A 19,068-nucleotide genomic window follows, 5' to 3' on the forward strand; every position below is an offset into this window, starting at 1 on the left:
GTTTCAGTTTGTCACAAAATACGTGTTATAAATAGAATGCTTCACAACTGGGTTTCCATATATGTCCTATAAATAGATACATAGGTGAAAAGGTGATACATCATGATTAAGTTTCTTAAAATAGGAAGTAACAGAGTCAATATAAGAATACTCTATGGTGCTACATTTTAAAAGATGGAAACACGTATCTATAAGTTGGCTCTTACATTGGTCAAATATTGATTTGTCATGTGGGTAATGCTTATATTTAAGAGTGAACAAAATTAATTTGTTGAACTGTTTTCTTTTTAGTTGGCATCAAGAAGTATGGAAGAAGTGCTGGATAATCTAAAGGATGTTCTGTTTGAAAGGTTAAACAACTGTTTTAATCATCTTCTGAAGAACCTTAACAAAACATTGTACAGAGCTCCAGCTAGACCTTAATACATGTAGCATGTTGGGCCACCTTCTGCCTTTTCCCAGCACTCTGCTGCCTTTTTACTACACCCTGTTGGGCCCTTTTTGAACAGAGTCTATTTTCAGAAATAAGTATAAAAAATATACATAATTTTTACATTAAAGTAAAGATAACAGCTAAGGTATTCATTACAAACTAGTAGTATTGATAGTAGTTGCAGCACATACACAATAAGAAATGAACATTTGCCCTTGCAAGTGCCCCATTAAGGCTTATTAAATGTGCATCAAAAGTGCCCTTTTTGTCCTCGCACCCTACCCATTTCAAATCCTGGCAGGAGCACCAGAACATGTAAGATGCTAACTCTGTTTTAACATTGATATTTATTAACAATTACTTATATACAGAGTTTTACGAAAATACACAAACCACACTTGTTTCTTTGAGTGACAATGCTATGAATAGAAAAAAATGTACAGGAAAAGGTGTATTGATGGAGTACATTTATTTCACTGTAAGAAATTACCAAAGTTTGTCTGCATTGTTCAATCTGTACATTGTTTTACCTTATCTGTAATCAGTTTTTAATTGTTTATAAGTATTCATGTAATATACGGTTCTCATGTTTCAGAGGCTACAAAGAAGTGAAGGCCGAGGTTGTGTACTGTATTGGCTTGGTTGGAACACTGTCAGGAAGTGATGCACAGAGGTACATTTACACGTAAAAATGCTTTTGTGGATTGGAATTATGAGCTTCAAAAAATTTATGAATTTGAAATGTCTTTTAAAGCACATGACACATCTAATCCATGTAAAATTCATAGTCAAAACTTAATGTAGAATTACATGTTAAAATTATTGGGCATTGGACAGTGGTTTAGTATGACATGATATAGTAGTAAAAATACTGAACCCATCTATTGTATTTCAGTTACTTCAAGAATGAAAAATACTGAACCCATCTATTATATTTCAGTTACTTCAACTGGATATTTGGTCAGATTACCAGCTTGATTGAGGATGATATTAAGATCATGTTTCTGCAAGCCCTGCTTGAGGTAAATTGGACTGGTTTATTTTGTTCACTTTTTTCATTATTTTTCCCTCATCTGTTCAAAAACATAACAGAAACAGAAAATATGTCACAGGTTAAGAGTACACTATTAACTATTTTGATAACTTAAAAATCAACACAAACAGGTTTTGAAAAGCCGGTTTCTTTGAATTTATTAAATAGTTATTAAACAAATAATTTAAGACATGCAATTTATATAAATCCAATCTTTGTTTATTGTAAGAGATATATTTACATGCATGCATGTAAAAACAATTTTGGAAGACATTTGCTTTAATTATAACTTTGATTTTGCAGCCATTAAAATGTGATGAAATGCAGTGGACAGCAGATTTTATGGAGGTAAGTTTGAATTGTGGCATTTTTAAATGTTAAGGGGTTCTGCTTTATTTAATAAGTAGATTGCAATGGCTTAAAATATGATTTACACTATACATTACATTTAACAATAGTTTTAAGGGGCTACAATATAGTTAGATGCCAATTTTTTTTTTTTCAAAGCATTATATGATCAATGATCATAGAAAAGGATATGATTTGTGCACAGATAAAAAAAATGTTTTGCCTAAATAAATGCGGTTCACAAATAATAGCTACGTGGCCATGATTTCCCCATTTTAAAAATTGCCAAAAAATTGCCAATATTTTTTTTATCTGTTCTCAAATAATATACTTTTTTTTAATGATCATTAAAGGGGCTAGACACCAGGTGATACTAATGCAAAAAAAAAAAAAAATTGCCAAAAAATTACATAAAATTGATAAAGCTGTGTACAATGTATTGAATCTTACTTAGTGATGTATCACATTGCTTATGACACATGCATTTTTGCATTTTTTTCGCATATTTCCAGTTTTAAATTTACTGGGGTTGTCTACTGCGTAAATCCTAGTAATGTAAAAATAGCGTCAGTATATTTATCCGTACTCATAAACATATGTAATTTAAACTGGGAAACCATTATGCAATATTTTTAAACAGGAAAACACAGATGAGACAGCAACATGATTGTTGCGTTTAATTATGTTAATTATTTAAAATGATGTATGATCGGGCTCTTAATAGCTCGTAGTAACAATTTTGGGACCATCTGCTGTCTAGCACTTTTAAGGTCAAGTGAGTTGAATATAAAAATGCATAAAAATTTAAAAAAATGCACCTATATTGTGCCCCTTAAATGAGCAAAGCAAACTGAATGTATTTTCAAATAATAGCACTGCTGATACATGTGAAGTTAAGTAAGCGGAAAACAACAGAGTAATGAATCATGTTGGATTTAATCATTGAAGATTAGACTATTTGATTTCTCACACCGAACTGATATAATTCATACCACAGATGTTACTAGGCCAGCTGCAATCCTTGTTGGAGAACGCTGACACACCGGAATTGTTGACTGCTGTTGTGAACGTGATTCTGCAGCTTACCAACACATACCCGAAAGTCTTCCAAATGTTCTTCAGAGTAAGCTCCACCCCTACTTCACACCCCTTACATTCTTTGTTAGTGTCTGGTTGTTCAAAGGTATCAAGAATGATTTGAACAATCCAAGGGACAGTTGAGAGTATGATTTATATCAGCTTATAAATTATATTTATCTCTCCACAATAAGGCTTAAATAAAGTAGTATTACAGTGGTTAAAATAACCACACACCGGCAAGTCTTGCACTCGTAAAATAATTACCCGGCTTGCTTAATTTCTTTGTGATGTGGAATGGCTTAGTGAAAGATTTTGATGTCAAGCACTGAAGTAAAAATTTAATTAGGGCTCGTCCATCCAATAGTCTAATTTCATTGACTGGTATTACATACAACTAAAACTACATTCTCGCACAGGACACAGTGGACATCCTGGTTGGCTGGCACATTGACTCCAGCCAGCGCGACCGTGTCATTGAGTTCACGTCACGTGCCCTCGTCTCCTTCCGACAGTTCTGGTTGGCTGACCAAGAGTTTACACAGGAGCTTCTTGGGCAGTTCTTGGAGGATATGGAGGCATATGTTGAGGTATTACAGGGATTTATAGATGTTGACTTTGTTGATATATTTGTATCATAATAATTACAAATTTGCTGTTAAATGTGCCAACATCTTCATAACTGGCTGAACCCGTGACAAAATCAGCAAAATTGCTTTTCTGCTTCACTGGTTTATTGTTTATTTGTTCTAGGACCTGGGGGTAGTAAGTCAGAATGCGGACAAGCTGGGTCCGGCCCCTGAAGAGATCAGCAAGATTGGTTCCCTGCTTAGAGTGTTCACAACTGTTGTAAAGAGCCTGGGACCAACCTTTGACCACAGCAAGTCAGTGGAACTGTCACTGCCATACCTGATAGAGGTAAGATTTTGTTTAGTTTTTGAGATTTACTTTTTAGCTTGTCTGTTTTTGGAAGAGTTTTTTCTTAGCCTTGACCTCGTCATAGTGCAAAACTATGACCTTGACTCAACAACTGTTCAAATGAAACTTGGTACAGATGTTACTGGGAAAGACAAGTGTCAACATTCTTATATGCTGTGAAAAGTGATGGTAATCCAGATATTAAACTATTAAAACATTCTACCTGGCAGCGTTTTATTTTTACTTATTTGGTGTCCCTCTATGGCTTTTATTTATGATATAGCATTATGTTTCTTAGAATACCAGAACTATTGAAAAGCATAATTTATTATTTAATAAGTATTTTAAGAGGTGAGTTTTGTTATTGCATTTTATTAATTATGTGTACCATATATTGTTACATCTATGACTGAAAAAAGGCATCAATTATTTTTGAAACTTTGCTCAATTTTCCTGTTCTTTTATTCTCGTTGTAATTTGAAGTAAAGCTTGAAATGTTTATTTACAGCTTGTTTTTTTCATTGATATGACTGACTTGTTCCTTTCAGATGTTTGACAAGGTGTTGAGAGCCATCAACAGTTCAGTGAAGTCATATTTCTCCGAGTTCATTGTTTTGGCAGGTATGCAATGGTATAACAGTTCAGTGAAGTTATGGTACCAGCAGGGTTCTCAATAAGTTTCGGTTGAACCGTCTCAAATAGTGAAGTAACCGACCAGCTTCTACTTATTCTACTGAAAATTCATTTAGTTTTCCAAATTTGAACCGGCCCTATTGCAATTTGAACCGTCCATTTTGGCCGGCAGCCGGTTCTTATTGAGAACACTGTACAAGGGTGGAAAGACCCGTATACCAATTTCAACTTCATGATTTCAACTTCACAAATGCATGATTTGAACTTAAAAGAAATAATGATTTATTTTTACAATTTGACTATTTCAACTAATTCCATTTTTTTTCTTCACCAATCATGATTCCATTACGTAATTCACAATTTCAACTTCACAAATTCACAACATCAATTCAATATGTTTACAAATTATGCATGTCGCAGCAGTCATTGAAATAAGATTTTTGGATGAACAAGCAATGAACAATGTAGCAAATTTTAAATTTTGACCAGGCGTGACAAATGTTAAACCAGTGTCAGACTCTTATTTTCACTTCTGTTACAGGTGATGAGTGTGTGAGTGAGCTACTGACAATGATGGGAAGCTCGGTTATACAGTGTGAGACCAGTCTACTCCAGTATTTGTCTACCATTGCATTTCCCCCTCACCCTGTCTCAAACTCATACACAACTGCTGCTGTCAACCTTCTGAAGAAGGTATGGGATTCATTTGCATAATCTAGCAGGGTGTTTCTTCCCTTGAATTCAGCTGAATTATATAATTTCACTGAAGATTTGCCCTATGCATAAAAAACAACTTATTCAACTCGTACAATTTACTTTATTATCTTTTGCCATATGATAACAATTTACTTAACTTCTGATTTTTTTTGCCACATGATTATATTTCTATGTTTTGGGTAGTAGATATATTTGGTAGTCAACTATTGGTCTCCTGGCTGACCAGCATTCAAAAGCCAGACACTACTGATATCTACCAATACCAGTTTCTCACCTCAGGGATGCAAAAGGGATTGTTTTTATCTAATACTGTGATATATTACTATGTCTACAGGTTGTAGAAGTGTTTGGAAGTCAACTGTCGGTCTCCTGGCTCACAAACGTTCTCAAGCCAGCCTCTGTATTACAAACTGCCAAGACCAGCATCTCCCCTCATGTAAGTGTGTATTGTGTTGCGGTCAAATATTGAAGGGACTGGACATTAGATGATACATTTTCAAGAAAAAAATAAAAACCTTACAACAATTTGATATCGTTGTGTACAACGCATTAAAGTTTCCTTAATAATTTATCACATTGCTTTCACACATTGAATTTTTGCAGTTTTTGCGCATTATTTCTAATTGAAATTTACTGGGTTTGCCTACCACGCAAATACTAGTAAATTTAAAAATTGCGTTGGTCCTAATCATTTGACTTTAACAGACTCAATATGCACACTATAAACTTGGAAACCATTAAGCATTATTTTTATATGAGTAAACTCAGCTGAGACAGCAACAAAATGTTCTTTTAATCATGTAAAATGATGTATTGTCGGCCTTATACTAGCCCATATTGACAATTCAAGGCTTGTTTTGTGGAAATTATGTATTTGCCGATTTTAGGACCATATGGTGTCTAGCCCCTTTAAAAAACCCTGCTGTCATTGATTAACAGAACAGTTCGTGAATTTGTAATATATAAATAATATAAATGAGTTATCATCTATTTATCTTAAAAAAATACTTACAATGTCGTATTTCCACAAAGAAGAAAGTCAACTTACAGTATTCTGATATTTCTTACAATTTTAAACATTTCTCACTATGATTTCATAGCTTTGTGGACAGTATTCAGTGGTTGAAGTTAGCACAAGCCAGCAAGCCCTGCACTGGTAAAATGACTTCCGGGCTTGCTCAAATTCTTATTGTAGATTTAGTTTGGGATACCCAAATATATAATATAATCTATGTGTCTATATATATGTGAATATAAGTAAGTTACTTACAGGTGCTGAAGAGTGTGTCTGCAGTGTACAAGACTCTGCTAGGATTGAGGAGCATAGCTCTGCTGGAGGAAACATACAGGTACATGTCCTACTCTGTTCAGGACAAAGTAAGATTTGTTCACAATGATGAACCTTTAACATACCGTAATTCACCTAAGAGTTCCGACACCTTAAATTAATTATTTTTTTCGCTGTCCGAATACATAGAAAATTACCATTTTTACATTTTATTTACATGTTTGTTTTACCTGCCTTTTTTCTTCATATTTGCATTTTACCACTTATTAATTTATCCGTAGTAATCAATGGTCATAAACTTATTTATTACGCCATTAAGTGTAAATCCTTCATCAAGTTAGTTAAAACACCATTTTATACATGCATTGAACTAAAATAAACACATTCTATCGGCTTCAGATCAAAGAGTCACACTGTGTGACGTCACATAACATACAGTTATACCCACGAGGATCTCGTGGAGAGCATGGACATTGCTATGCAGGATTAATGTATAACTGTACAATTATTGCTTCATACAGTCTATAAGTGTGGTACAAGTTTGAAAGTTTATTGGCAGATCGTTTTACAAACATGTCATGTCTATTTTTTCTTAATCCCTTGATTGCCCTTGTTGTTTCTTTAATCCTTCAATAAATATATCACACTTTCTTTTCAACAGGCAATAAATCGTTTAGGATGGGTAGTAATTAATTAACTTGTCACAGTGGTGTATACATACGGTTAGGTAATCTAGCCAGGCATGGTAAAGATAAAAATCAATAATCTTCGTCTGTGAAACTTGGTAACTGTGAAAGTTAAGATTGATGTCCTTTGGTGTCCGAATATTAGATACGCAAAATAAATTATTTTGGAAAATAATTAAGGGTGTCCGAATATTTAGAGTGTCCGAACTAGGTGAATTACGGTAAGCTTTGTAGGGCTTTTTTAGCGACAAGTACTTTTTTTTCATAATCCGAGGTTGTTTAGAACCATTTGCTATTCCTGGTCGATAATTCAGTTCTGTTCATCGGAAAGAGTGGGGATCGAACCGGGGACCCTCTGATCAAGAGTCTGATACCTTGACCACTCAGCCTTTAAATACGATAAACAAAATTGTTTTGGTTAACCTGCTGCAATAGACAAGTGTGGTATGTTGACATTTTATAAAGATATTCTTTGAATGATGAATATTATTTGCCATGAATTTAGTTTCTGTTTAAGGGTGTATTTTTTTCTGATTACATTTATCACAAAGTGACCTATTAAGAAAAAAAGTATCTTACTTGTGAGGTGATTTAACTTTTTCCTTATATACACAAACAAATCATTGTAGTAAAAAACTAACAATTTTTTTATACCATTCCAAAAATGGCCCATTCAACCATTAAAGTTAATTTCTTAATTCTACTGAATTTATATCCTTCAAAAGATACATTCTTTGACAGTTATTCTGTTATTGTTTAGGCATCTGTTGGGTGACATAGAGAAAAGTTTCAACACTCTACTTGAGGCGTGCGGGGATGAGGGGCTAGTTAGACTGGTTACATCGACTCCCTTCCAGGACGTAACATACACTGCTAGAGAGGCAGAGACAGTCTGCATGTTCAACCTATGGGCTCTCGGCGAGATTGGAAATACAAAGAATAACCTCATTGGGGTAAGAGGGGAATGTACTGTTTATACATGTAGAGTTACATATAGTCCTCAGAACTTACCTACTAGATAAGGTTCAAGGGTAGACAGCAATTGATAAAATTTATGTCACTTAAGATGTAAGTGGAACATCTTTTAAACTTCTGTGAATACTGAGAAACTTGCAATATCGAAAATATGGCTGGAATCTATGAATTCATTTGTTAAACCAGTTACTATTCTAGGTTTTTTTACCATCAGTGTTCCTGTATGACCATATTTTAAAGTTTTCCATGTGGCAAAGGTGTTATTCACATAAACATGTTGTGCTGATAACAAAATATCATTTTTCTTTTACAGCATAATACATGTACTCATTTTACTACCGATAATGTAATGACAGCCACATTCTTGTTGAGAATGAGCACAAACAACATACATGTTCATTCAAATATGTACCAACTTTTACAGTCTGTGGTACGTAGTTATTCTCCACACAATGTTATAAGAAATATTACTGCTTAATACAGATTGTATCTAAAAACAAGTCTTCAGGCCAATTTCAGCACTGGCAATTGTTATCTGATTAAAACTATTATTATTACACTTTATTTGCACTAAATGCTACAAGCCATGCCAGTTTTAAAACTCAGTTTTCTTTTCTCTTAACAGATGTGGGCATTGTCTCCAAGCCTGTTTGACCTGTACAGTGAGAGGCTCGACGTGGTGCGACCATCTGTCAGTGTTCAGTACCCTGGCCTGCAGTATGCCATCCTACAGGCACTGTACTCACACTCGAACACGTATGTACAATACGTAAAATTTAACCCATGCATTTGTTGATTCTGCAAACGGTTACATTAGTTCTTATCCAGTTCAGATATCCAAAACACTTACATGTTAACTCTCCCAATTTTTAATCCAGACAGGGTAACTTGATCTTGACAAGCTCAATACTTATTCAATTCAGATTTTACCCACTGATATTTCCCTTATTACAAGCCTTGATCCTTTCACTAACTATTGCTGGTATATAGTCTATGTGTACAACTAGTTAATGCGTTAACAATGTTTACTCCTCTTTTAACATTTCAGGCATGGTAACTTCATCTCCACGAGCTCACTGCTGACCCAGAGTTCTCCCAATGAGAGTTCACTGTTTGCAAGCGTCAGTCCTTCCACAAGCTCAAACTTTTCACGGCTCCTCAAAGTTCTGGCTGATCTACTGAGACACTCAAGCACCTCCTTTGACTGCAAGTGAGTACATAGTTTGTTTATTGAGATTAATTACACATAAGGCTTTGTGGTATGCTCTTTTGGAAGTATGTGATCTTATGCCTGGACAAGACATGATCAAGACAATAGGAGGGTTTTACTTCACAGAGTTAACAGTTAATGAAAATTGTAGGGGTCAATGTAATTTGTATTAGTTTTAGGTCAAAACAGCAATAGGTCAAGGCAAAATGTAGTGGTTGGTTTAAACATATTTTACTTTCATTCATATGCAATTATAACAAAACCATCAATATAAGTATTGGGCTGGTAATGTTTAAAGGTCAAAATAATCACTGGATTCAATAAAAACGCGAAATATTGGGGTTGAGGTTCGAGAGAAAATGAAGGGGTTAAGGTTAAGAAAAGAGTGTAAGAGGTAATATGTTGTTTAGTGTGAATTAAAAATGCAGGAATTGTGAAATATCTCGATGATGGTTGTTTACTTCTACAGGCTTCTGGCTGTGAGGTGGGTCACAGAGCTGGTTGTCAGTCTACACTCCAGTCCCCAGGTGTTCACCACACATCAGTTCCTGTCTCTGGTCCAGGCTCTCTACACCGTTGGCTATGACCAGGAGGAGGACGTTGCCTCGGCCGTGCACATTTGCCTCACCAACCTGTTCCAGAATCCCAGGACCTACCCTAAATACATCATCAAGGGGTGAGTTTTAGAGGATAGCATTAAGTAAGCTAGAATTTGACTCTTGTGCTAAATATTTTTTTTGTGATTGGCAAGCAATTGATTTTATTGTATGCTTATAATGTGTTGTATTTTTTTGTTACATTTACATATTAAATCCCCAAGCAGGGAATAAACATAATTGACCTCATATATCAGTTTTTGAGAATTGGGTTTAATCATATTTCTATGCACAGATGCGTCAAGCTGTGTATGTACCGGCTCAATGAAGGCAGTGAGATTCTACGAGACAACTATTTCTCTCTCATCTGTCTACTGCCTGTTAACGTCACAACAAGGTGAGTGATAGTAGTGTGTAACCTTGATGTATGTAGGTGTGTCAAGCTGTATACATGTATCGACTGAATTAAGGCAGCCAGATTCTTAAAGAGTTATTTTTCTCTTCTATCCCTAAACATACCCACCAGATAAATAATAGTAGTATGTAACCTTGATGGTGTTTAAACATTGTCTATAGAATAAAATATTATTTCAATTGGACTTGAAGCTTTCAAATGAAGCTTTTAATTAGGAAGAATGGTCTATATCTGCTTAAAAGGAAGATAGAAATAGGATTTAATGCTCTTTATAACTCATTTCAATGATGTTTCAGTAAGAACAATGGCCTTTACCTGCTAGAAGAAGACAGTCAGCTTGTATACAGTGAGGGTTCTGTCGGCCTGGATGCCCTCTGGCAGGTGTGCAGGTCCTACTCAACTCGTCCTCCACTTGGATCCTTCCACTCCCACAACTTCAAACAGGTCATGGGTTACCTGCTTCAGAACCAGAAATCAAAGTAAGCATTAGAAGACATTGGTACTCAGTGTCTGTTATTTACATTTGCTTAACACAATTTAACTCTGCTATTCCTTATATATGCTTTGATATCTTGTAAATATATTTTATCTATGAAAAGTGGCTTCCAACCTTTACAAGCTGAATTACACTTGCTATGTTATTTTGAAGACATCAAGGGGTGTAAGCTTTGTTCTTCTTTTGAAAGAGTATATTCTGATAGAATTTTGGCTGTATTTAAATGGACAATAAAAAACATAAAAAAATATTAGAATTTATCTTACTTCCTTAAAAAAACTCATTTTTTCAAGATTTGGCCATTATTATATGAACAAAATTTAGAGATCTCTAGTAATATACATTTACAATTTGAATGAGAATGTTCTCAGTTTCCTGGTAGGTGGGGTCCCACGCAGGGTTAGATGCCATGTTCCATTCAACACATACACTCAGATAGATGAAATTAGTATGAAAATCAATGTATTAACAAAATAAACATTTACCGTTTCCATGGTGCAGGGGTCCAAGGCGTGGTAAGATGCCATTTTCTACTCAGCACAGAGACTCGGATAGATTCAATTAGTACATAAATCACTGTATTACCAAAATGAGTGTTCCCCATTTCCAGGGTGGTGGGGTCACAGGCGTGGCTAGATGCTATGTTCCAGTCAGCACAGAGACCCAGCAGCAAACAAGAATGGAAGTCGACAGACCCTCTTGTCATACAGAACTATGTAAGTGGAACGACTTTCAAAGAACAATGTTCAAGACAAAATCATGTCAAAAGGGTGTTAAAGCAATTCTTTTGACATTATAAACTCAATGATCAAGGTCACAATTATGATTTTCACAAATATTGTTAGAGCGATAGTAAAGAGTAGGGATGATAAAGTTATTTTAATCTTGAAATGAGTTTGGAATTTTTGTTCAAAAGGGGTTTAAGCCCGTTTTTCCCAGCTTTTGAACTGAATCCCAATTTCTCAAATCTTTAGGAATGGGATTTTCAGTCAGTTATTTTCCCTGTAAGTCTGATCTGAGAATTCTTCATTTAGATATTCACAAATGTAGTGTTTCCATGTAGATGTATATCAAAAAGGTTTACTCCGTATTATTGTGAAGATATTTTAACACAGACTCTTCAACCCCTGATCATTATGTAAATTTCTGGTGCAGATCTCACAGAGCCCTACAGTACAGTGGTACTGGGCGACATGGGAAGCCGCCCAATTCTGCGTACTGACACGTCTCAAGACACCACTCGGGAAACCCCAGGAGACGTTCACCTCCATCGAGGCTGTCCTTAAGTCCCTCGCCGCACAGACGGACGGACACACGGATGAGGAGGAGGGTACTGAGAACAGGAAGAAAAGTGAGAATTATTAACTAAGGTTTTAGCTAGAGGTTTATGGGAAGTTGCTGCATCCTGTCCTTTTTTGGAAGCACACTTCTGCCCTCATAGAAACTAGAATGTGCACCCCTGCCTTCAAAAAATTAAATGCTGAAGATAATCAATCAAGATTTTTTGTTTTGATTAAAACTTGAAGTATGATGATGAATTCAAACAAACTTTACATATTTGATAGTTGAAACCTAATATTACTTCAAATAAGCACAATTTCTAACTTTATAATTATATGTATATTTTTTAAAAATTAACATAGAAATTTTCCTAGAAGGAAACATGCAATTTAAAATCTTGAAGTTGAAAGAGATGTGAACTATTTGATTAAGATTGTTTCAGAATTGTGATAAACATATTGAATGGATGTTATTGTCAAAAATGTGAAATACACCAAAATCCATGTAAATGAGTTTAATGTATACATGTTGTCTAACTGTGAGATAAACTGCTTATTTATAGGTAAGCCCATGTCAGGTGACTGTCGACAGCGTGTAAAACTGGTGCTTCAATTTATGGAACAGCTTGAAAGACATCTATACAACGCATATGAAGGGGCAGCAGTCTCTATGCCTAATCTGCCCAAGGTATTTGAAGTCTTTACTCGAATATTAATTCTCACGAAACCTTTTCTTTGAACAAAATCTGGGATTCAGATGCGACATCATCATTGATACATGTATGTCAGATTCAGTATAGAAAGAAAGGCATTAATGTCAGATACTTGATCGATTTTCAGTTCAACCTCATTTAAATTTATACCAAAGAGAAAAAATAAGGCACAGTTCAAAAATGACAAATTATGTGAAATGTTTCTTACTTGCCAATAAATATGAATTCTTACCCTAATTCTTTCACAGGCTGTTCGAACATTTTTCCGCACAAACAAGAACACATGCCTGGAATGGTTGTCCCGTATCAGGATGTACGTGATCGTCATGGCGCTACACGCAGGAATGTACACTTCTGTGGTTCGACATGCTTCGATCCTCATGCTTGAGCTAAAAGATGCAGAGAATGTTCAAGTATGTATGGAGTTCTTTTTATAAAAATGAAAAAAATATAAAGAGATTGAAATATCTAATCTAGGAAAGACATTTGTGTCTAGCTTGACTTCACTCAGTATTCAATATTGACCTGCTTCAGTGCTTATTCAATATACAGTCAAACCTGTATTAAGTGGCCACCCTTGGGAAATGATCGAAGTGGCTGCTTAAGACAGGTGGCCACTTAATCCAGGTTTGACATTTCCGCCACTTTAGCTTTTTTCAGAGATGGAGTACGTACCTTAACCACCACCTCACACCAAAATCAATAACATCTGTATCAATATTATTAAAGAAGGTTGAATACAAATACATTTGTATAGATAAAATAACTTTATTTCAAATTTATAAATAAAATACATTAGATAAATGTTGATACAAGGCTTAAACAAAACACACCACATATCAGTCTACACAACTGCATGTACATACACATTTTTTAGTTCACTTTTTAAAGTTAGTCCGTACATTAAATAACTGATGCATAGCATAAACAAAACACACCACAGATCAGTCTACACATTTACACAACTACATGTGCATACACATTTCCTGTAATTTCCTCTGTCTTTTTGCGTTTGGATTTCCATTGCTTTCATATTCCTCCACAATTTCATGCTTACGCTTAAGTAAGAAATTGATTTGAGTCCGTCCAAAGTTAAATTCCTTGGCAACACTTCTTGCACTACGGCCGTTTTCTTATAACTTTATACACTCGACACGTTCTTTTAGAGTCAAACACTTTAGTCTTTTATTCAGCCATAATCAAATTTAAAAAATATCAAGAACAATGCATTGTAAATATCCGTTCGTAGAAATATAAATCCGTGCACTTTGAAAAATAATATTAAAGTGAATAAAAATCATAACTCGTTTCACGCCGTCGAATGACAATGCAAACTGTGATATCATAATAACCGGTGCTTTTGTCGGTATTTAATAATTAACTCCTTAATTATTTAATTATCGTATTAATTGTGTCAATTCTGATCAAAACATTCGCCGACGTGTAATAAACATGATTTCTCGATGAGTAAACACGCATGACAATCGTGTGATGCAATATTCATTTTCATTGGGTGACGGAGATACCCGAGGCCGTCGTTCTTTTCCGTAAACTTCTATACGCAATTAAAGCTGTGTATTGGAAAAATTTATGAGCGGAAGTGTCAGTGACAAGGGATTAGTGGCCGCTAATTAATGATTATATGGCTTCACGGGGACAAAAATTAGTGGCTGTGGCCGCATTAGACAGTTGGCCGCTTAATGCACGTGCATTATATAGTAAAAACGTACGGGGGGAATTTGGAGTGGCCCATTAAGGCAGGTGGCCATTTAAAGCAGGTGACCGTTCAACCAGGTTTGACTGTATCATAGTTATTATAGTTCTTAATTATATAAGGTGATGATCAGCTATATATTTGCCTTCTAGTACAGGCTTTTTGCATGGCCAGAAAGACCGAAATGTTTTTGTAGTTTAGGACTTGGAATATCTCTAGGGGGTGGGTTCTCATATTCAGTGATACTCTAATTTCAAGGTGATAAGATCTCCTTTCACTACCAACTAGGGACCCAGTGCAAGCTTTAAGAGACTGGCAGCTTTTATACTGATGCATCGTATCTGGGGTTGACTCTCACTTTAAGTGACAATTCTTATAAACTTTCAGGTCAGTGATGAGATATGCATTCACTACCTAGTTCAGGCTCTATGCCTGCTAGGGGAGGCGGACAGCGTACAGGGCGTGTATACCTGGTGTAAGGACGTGCTGGGGAAGAAGATGGCGTGGATAAAGGCTGCAGTGGAGAAGGCATCAGGAAGGTTGGTGCTACTTTGAACACATTTTTCCAAGACATTTTGAACATGTACAGCAAGACCCATAACTCTAGCTTAATAATTATTAAGTTATTCCCTTCGTTCGACTAATTAAAACACAGGCGAGTGTTGTTGTTAGCTCTAGTTAGAGTTAAGAGTCAGTCTAGACTTGACTGAAAAATGTTAAGTTTTTATAAATAACACGAGTGATCTTATAAGAAATATATGCATATATTAAAATAAATAACAAATGATGAATTGCAGTTAAGTTTGCCACACAAAATAAACTGATTGAATGGCATCTGGTTATCATTGGAAGTCATAATGCAAAACTAACATCTGTATCTATACGTAGGTATGAAGTAGCTGCTAAGGAATACCGGACAGTGATCCAAGGTCTGCTGCAGACAGAAGAGGACCGCGACGAGACGGTGAAATCAGATGAGACAGGGAAGTCTGATGAGGCCCCGACTGTCCCCAGCAAGATAACAGGAATACTAGGGAGGCCCTCACTGGGACCAGGCGCCGCACTGGGGACCAGGATAAACATGTTCGCTAATGAGGTGGGCACTTGTTTATGTAGATTTGTATAACTTGTTAACATGCTTGTTAAAAGGATATATTTGATTATATTGTCAGATATGAATCCAAGATGAATATAAGAATAATTTGAAAGTTCCCTTATCTAATTTGATAGTTCCCTTATCAAAAAGTATTTGGTGCTAACTACACTAAAAAAAATATATTTTCAAATGAGTTGTCTTCCATGTTCTTCACAGGTACTAAACTGCTATGTACAACTGGAGGACTGGGGCTCAGCCCTGGAGTGGCAGGAGTCGTACACCCAGCTGAGGGCTGACACCACCTTGGGGATTCCTGCACCCACATATGATACTGACATCAACCTTATCAGGTAGGGCAGGAGTTTGAATAGGATTTTTGTTGTCCGTCCCTTGTCGATTGTCCACAATTGGGTCATTAATTTGCTAGAGGCCACAATTTTGGGCCAAAATCAATGAAACTTGGTCAGAATAGTTGCTTGATAAAATTAGTCAGCTCAAAAATAGGGAACTAGATAAAATTAATGAAAAACATTGTTAACACTCTAGATCACACAGTTTGGGCTCAAGACAGATGAAAGTTGGACAGAATCTCCATAAAATCAAGTTATTTTTTTAAATCAACAGCTTATTAACTCAGTCAAGTTAAAGAATAATCCTGTTAATAAATAGAGACCATGATTTTTGCACTTATTGAATGAAATTTGGGCAGAATGTGTGTTTTCATACAATCTTAATCAAGTTTGATACTGGTTCGTGTCCTTTCAAAAACTGCTTTATGTGGTTGAATATATGAATATCCATATGAAGCTCTAGCATCTATAATTTTACCAATAATTCATCAGACATTGGTAAACTGTTTGTTTCCAAAAGCTCATGTGAGCAATATGGGGTCCATTGTTGGAGTACTCAACATTTTGACAAATGGTCAGATAGTGGTTGTTGTTGTATTGATGTCTGTTAATCATGCAGGATTGGAACGGAAGAAAAAGGTAATATAGTTCTTCTCCTTTTATCCATAGTATTCTTAACAATAAAAGCAGAGAGTATACATAGAAAAAAAGCCCTTGAGTTATCCCAAATAATTGATGACTGGAAACAAACAAGGGATGGCTACTTTGAATTTCTGTGTTTTCCCACAGGGCGATGTCGTCCTTTGACCATGAGGAGATGGGAGAGGCCAGGCAGCACCTCGACCTGGTGATGGGGGACGGGGCAGATTGGGGCCTCACCTGCGGAGTCCAGGGTGCCCTGTGTAAGCTTGTCAGGGCCTCCACTACAGCACACCAGCATGCCGTCAACAACCACAAGTAGGAAATCATATATTAGACATAAGATCATTATATAGAATAATGTTGAAGAAGTTCGGAACTGGCTCCAATTTCTACTAAGATCTTGTGTAACAAGCTTACCGTAAGTGTCTTATTTCATTAAGCCAAAAAGCTTTTCATGATGATAATTTCCTTTAAAAGTCTCAGAACTCTTCAAAATGAGAATGTGAATCTAACTATAGAGAAACAAAAATAGTGAGCTCAACTTGATCTTGTCATAAGGGACTTAAGACTGATCAAGAAAGTGGAGCCAGGGATATGGATATTGGATGTAAACTTTAGATTTTTTAGCTTGTTTAGTTTGAAAAGTCATGGTATAGTAATAGCCTGTGTGTAATAATTGGGTGTCCTTGTTTTGCAACAACTTGGCCATACTAAAGATACTCACATGAAACATAGTCCACAGTCATGTTCTTGTGACAGTATGCATACAACTAGGAAGGCTCTTTACTCTAGCTGTGATAATTGTCAAGTTATGTGCCTTGATTGACTGTCGAAAACAACTGAAAAGTATTGTCATCCGCTTGTGGTGCCTAATTGCTGAGGCGTTTCACGTGTTGGTTACAAGATTGAAAGAAAATGCACTTGATGGATATTTTCAGTGCATTCAAATATATCCATACATCAGTCTCATTTCATATACTAGGAACACAGTCTTTGGATTGTAAGTAGTGAGTAATATTTATGAATTATGAGGAATCTCCAGTTGTTCTTCTCTGTTACTTGAAATAATGTTAGAATTCATTGTCCAGACATATCTAAACAAGATGAATTGCCATACTTCTAGCAATGTCAGTATTTAATCCCATTAAGTCATAAAGAAAAAGTTGACCAATATAATGGACTATATGTGTGGATTTCAAACTCTGGAAAAAGAGGTGAGGTATGGTCGTTGGCATGATTTTATGGGCGACAACTTTGTGCAAAAACTTTAACATAAGCCATAACTAAAATATTGTTGCAAGAGACAATAGTGAATTCACACATGTAATACAATGCTCAGAGCTCAAGGTTAATACCTATTGTTATATGATACCCTTTGTTTGAAAAAAAAACAAGAAAACACATGAAAGTTGGTCTTCGCTCCATAGCACTCTTGTTTAAGACCTGTCTTAATGTAAACCGATTTTTATATCCCTATGACATATTGTCGACATTCAGGTCTGAGATTATTAACCATTGACTGCTAAAATGGACATATTTGAGGAACTTTTCAAGATTTAGTGTACTAAATGGCCTATCTTGGCATCACCTGATATGCTGTCAATGCTTACCGATCTATACTGTCGATATTCAGGTCTGAGATCATGAAGGAGTTGACAGAAACAATGGACGTGTGTGAGGGGATTTTGAAGACACAATGTACAGAGTGGCCTATCCTGGCATCACCTGACGTCCTGTCCATGCTGACCATGGCAGCCACACTGCAAGACCACATTGACAACAAGGTACAATCACTGTCAGGGTCCATAAAACAGAAAATAGTAGATAATTCAGATAATTTCTCAGGAAATTTCTGAAGAAGGAGGCCAAGACCCTGAAGAATGGTTTGTCTTTACATTTTAGGTATAGATATCATTTGAATGTACACAAACATACAACCTAACTGTAATAAATCAACATTTCAATTTTAGTTTAACTTTATTTGATGAATAATTCCTTGTTCTCTGGAACAACTAAGGTCTGAAAGATGTATTGGTTTAGATGTCGGCCTCTTACCTAACATGTGGTGGACGCAGCCCCAGCAGGGACGTCATTTCTCTCTGAAAGAAGGTTTTCAACATTTACCTATTTCAGTCCGTGTGCCTGCTTCCCCTGAGTGACAATCTTCAGGTTGATGAGACAGACCACAATGTATCAACCTTTCTTCAGGCAATACGATTGGTCAAACTCCAACAGGCAATCAGTGGAGGGGTACCACCAGTTAAGGGTATGTTTATATTTGGCATATTGTAAAAATAAATTGCATAAAATTTGCAGCCATACTTTTCACTACTGTATATCTGATTACATTTTTTCTAGTTACATGTTTCCTTGTTATTTATGAGTTTTAGTTTTGTTTTGACACAAATGTTTCCATTATAAAATTGAAATTGTATCATCCATTTGCTT

The 19,068-nt window shown here is 35.7% G+C and overlaps 1 protein-coding gene across 1 annotated transcript in view; it reads left to right on the forward strand.

Annotated features, from left to right (window-relative positions):
* LOC128202778 (serine/threonine-protein kinase SMG1-like) overlaps positions 1-19,068 on the forward strand; it is a 53,580-nt gene that overhangs the window by 1,444 nt on the left and 33,068 nt on the right. The window contains exons 3-29 of the mRNA XM_052903915.1: positions 292-350; positions 1,029-1,106; positions 1,374-1,455; positions 1,770-1,814; positions 2,812-2,937; positions 3,311-3,481; positions 3,645-3,809; positions 4,358-4,430; positions 4,984-5,135; positions 5,494-5,595; positions 6,432-6,508; positions 7,894-8,086; positions 8,734-8,864; positions 9,157-9,318; positions 9,788-9,994; positions 10,210-10,311; positions 10,626-10,808; positions 11,436-11,541; positions 11,981-12,176; positions 12,669-12,793; positions 13,067-13,231; positions 14,920-15,071; positions 15,421-15,628; positions 15,845-15,978; positions 16,768-16,935; positions 18,254-18,404; positions 18,754-18,886. Coding sequence (XP_052759875.1) covers positions 292-350; positions 1,029-1,106; positions 1,374-1,455; positions 1,770-1,814; positions 2,812-2,937; positions 3,311-3,481; positions 3,645-3,809; positions 4,358-4,430; positions 4,984-5,135; positions 5,494-5,595; positions 6,432-6,508; positions 7,894-8,086; positions 8,734-8,864; positions 9,157-9,318; positions 9,788-9,994; positions 10,210-10,311; positions 10,626-10,808; positions 11,436-11,541; positions 11,981-12,176; positions 12,669-12,793; positions 13,067-13,231; positions 14,920-15,071; positions 15,421-15,628; positions 15,845-15,978; positions 16,768-16,935; positions 18,254-18,404; positions 18,754-18,886 — 3,646 coding nt within the window. The remainder of the gene's footprint in view (positions 1-291; positions 351-1,028; positions 1,107-1,373; positions 1,456-1,769; positions 1,815-2,811; positions 2,938-3,310; positions 3,482-3,644; positions 3,810-4,357; positions 4,431-4,983; positions 5,136-5,493; positions 5,596-6,431; positions 6,509-7,893; positions 8,087-8,733; positions 8,865-9,156; positions 9,319-9,787; positions 9,995-10,209; positions 10,312-10,625; positions 10,809-11,435; positions 11,542-11,980; positions 12,177-12,668; positions 12,794-13,066; positions 13,232-14,919; positions 15,072-15,420; positions 15,629-15,844; positions 15,979-16,767; positions 16,936-18,253; positions 18,405-18,753; positions 18,887-19,068) is intronic.

The sequence above is a fragment of the Mya arenaria genome, chromosome 2 (genome assembly GCF_026914265.1).
Source record: "Mya arenaria isolate MELC-2E11 chromosome 2, ASM2691426v1".
In the NCBI taxonomy this organism is placed as follows: Eukaryota; Metazoa; Mollusca; class Bivalvia; order Myida; family Myidae; genus Mya; species Mya arenaria.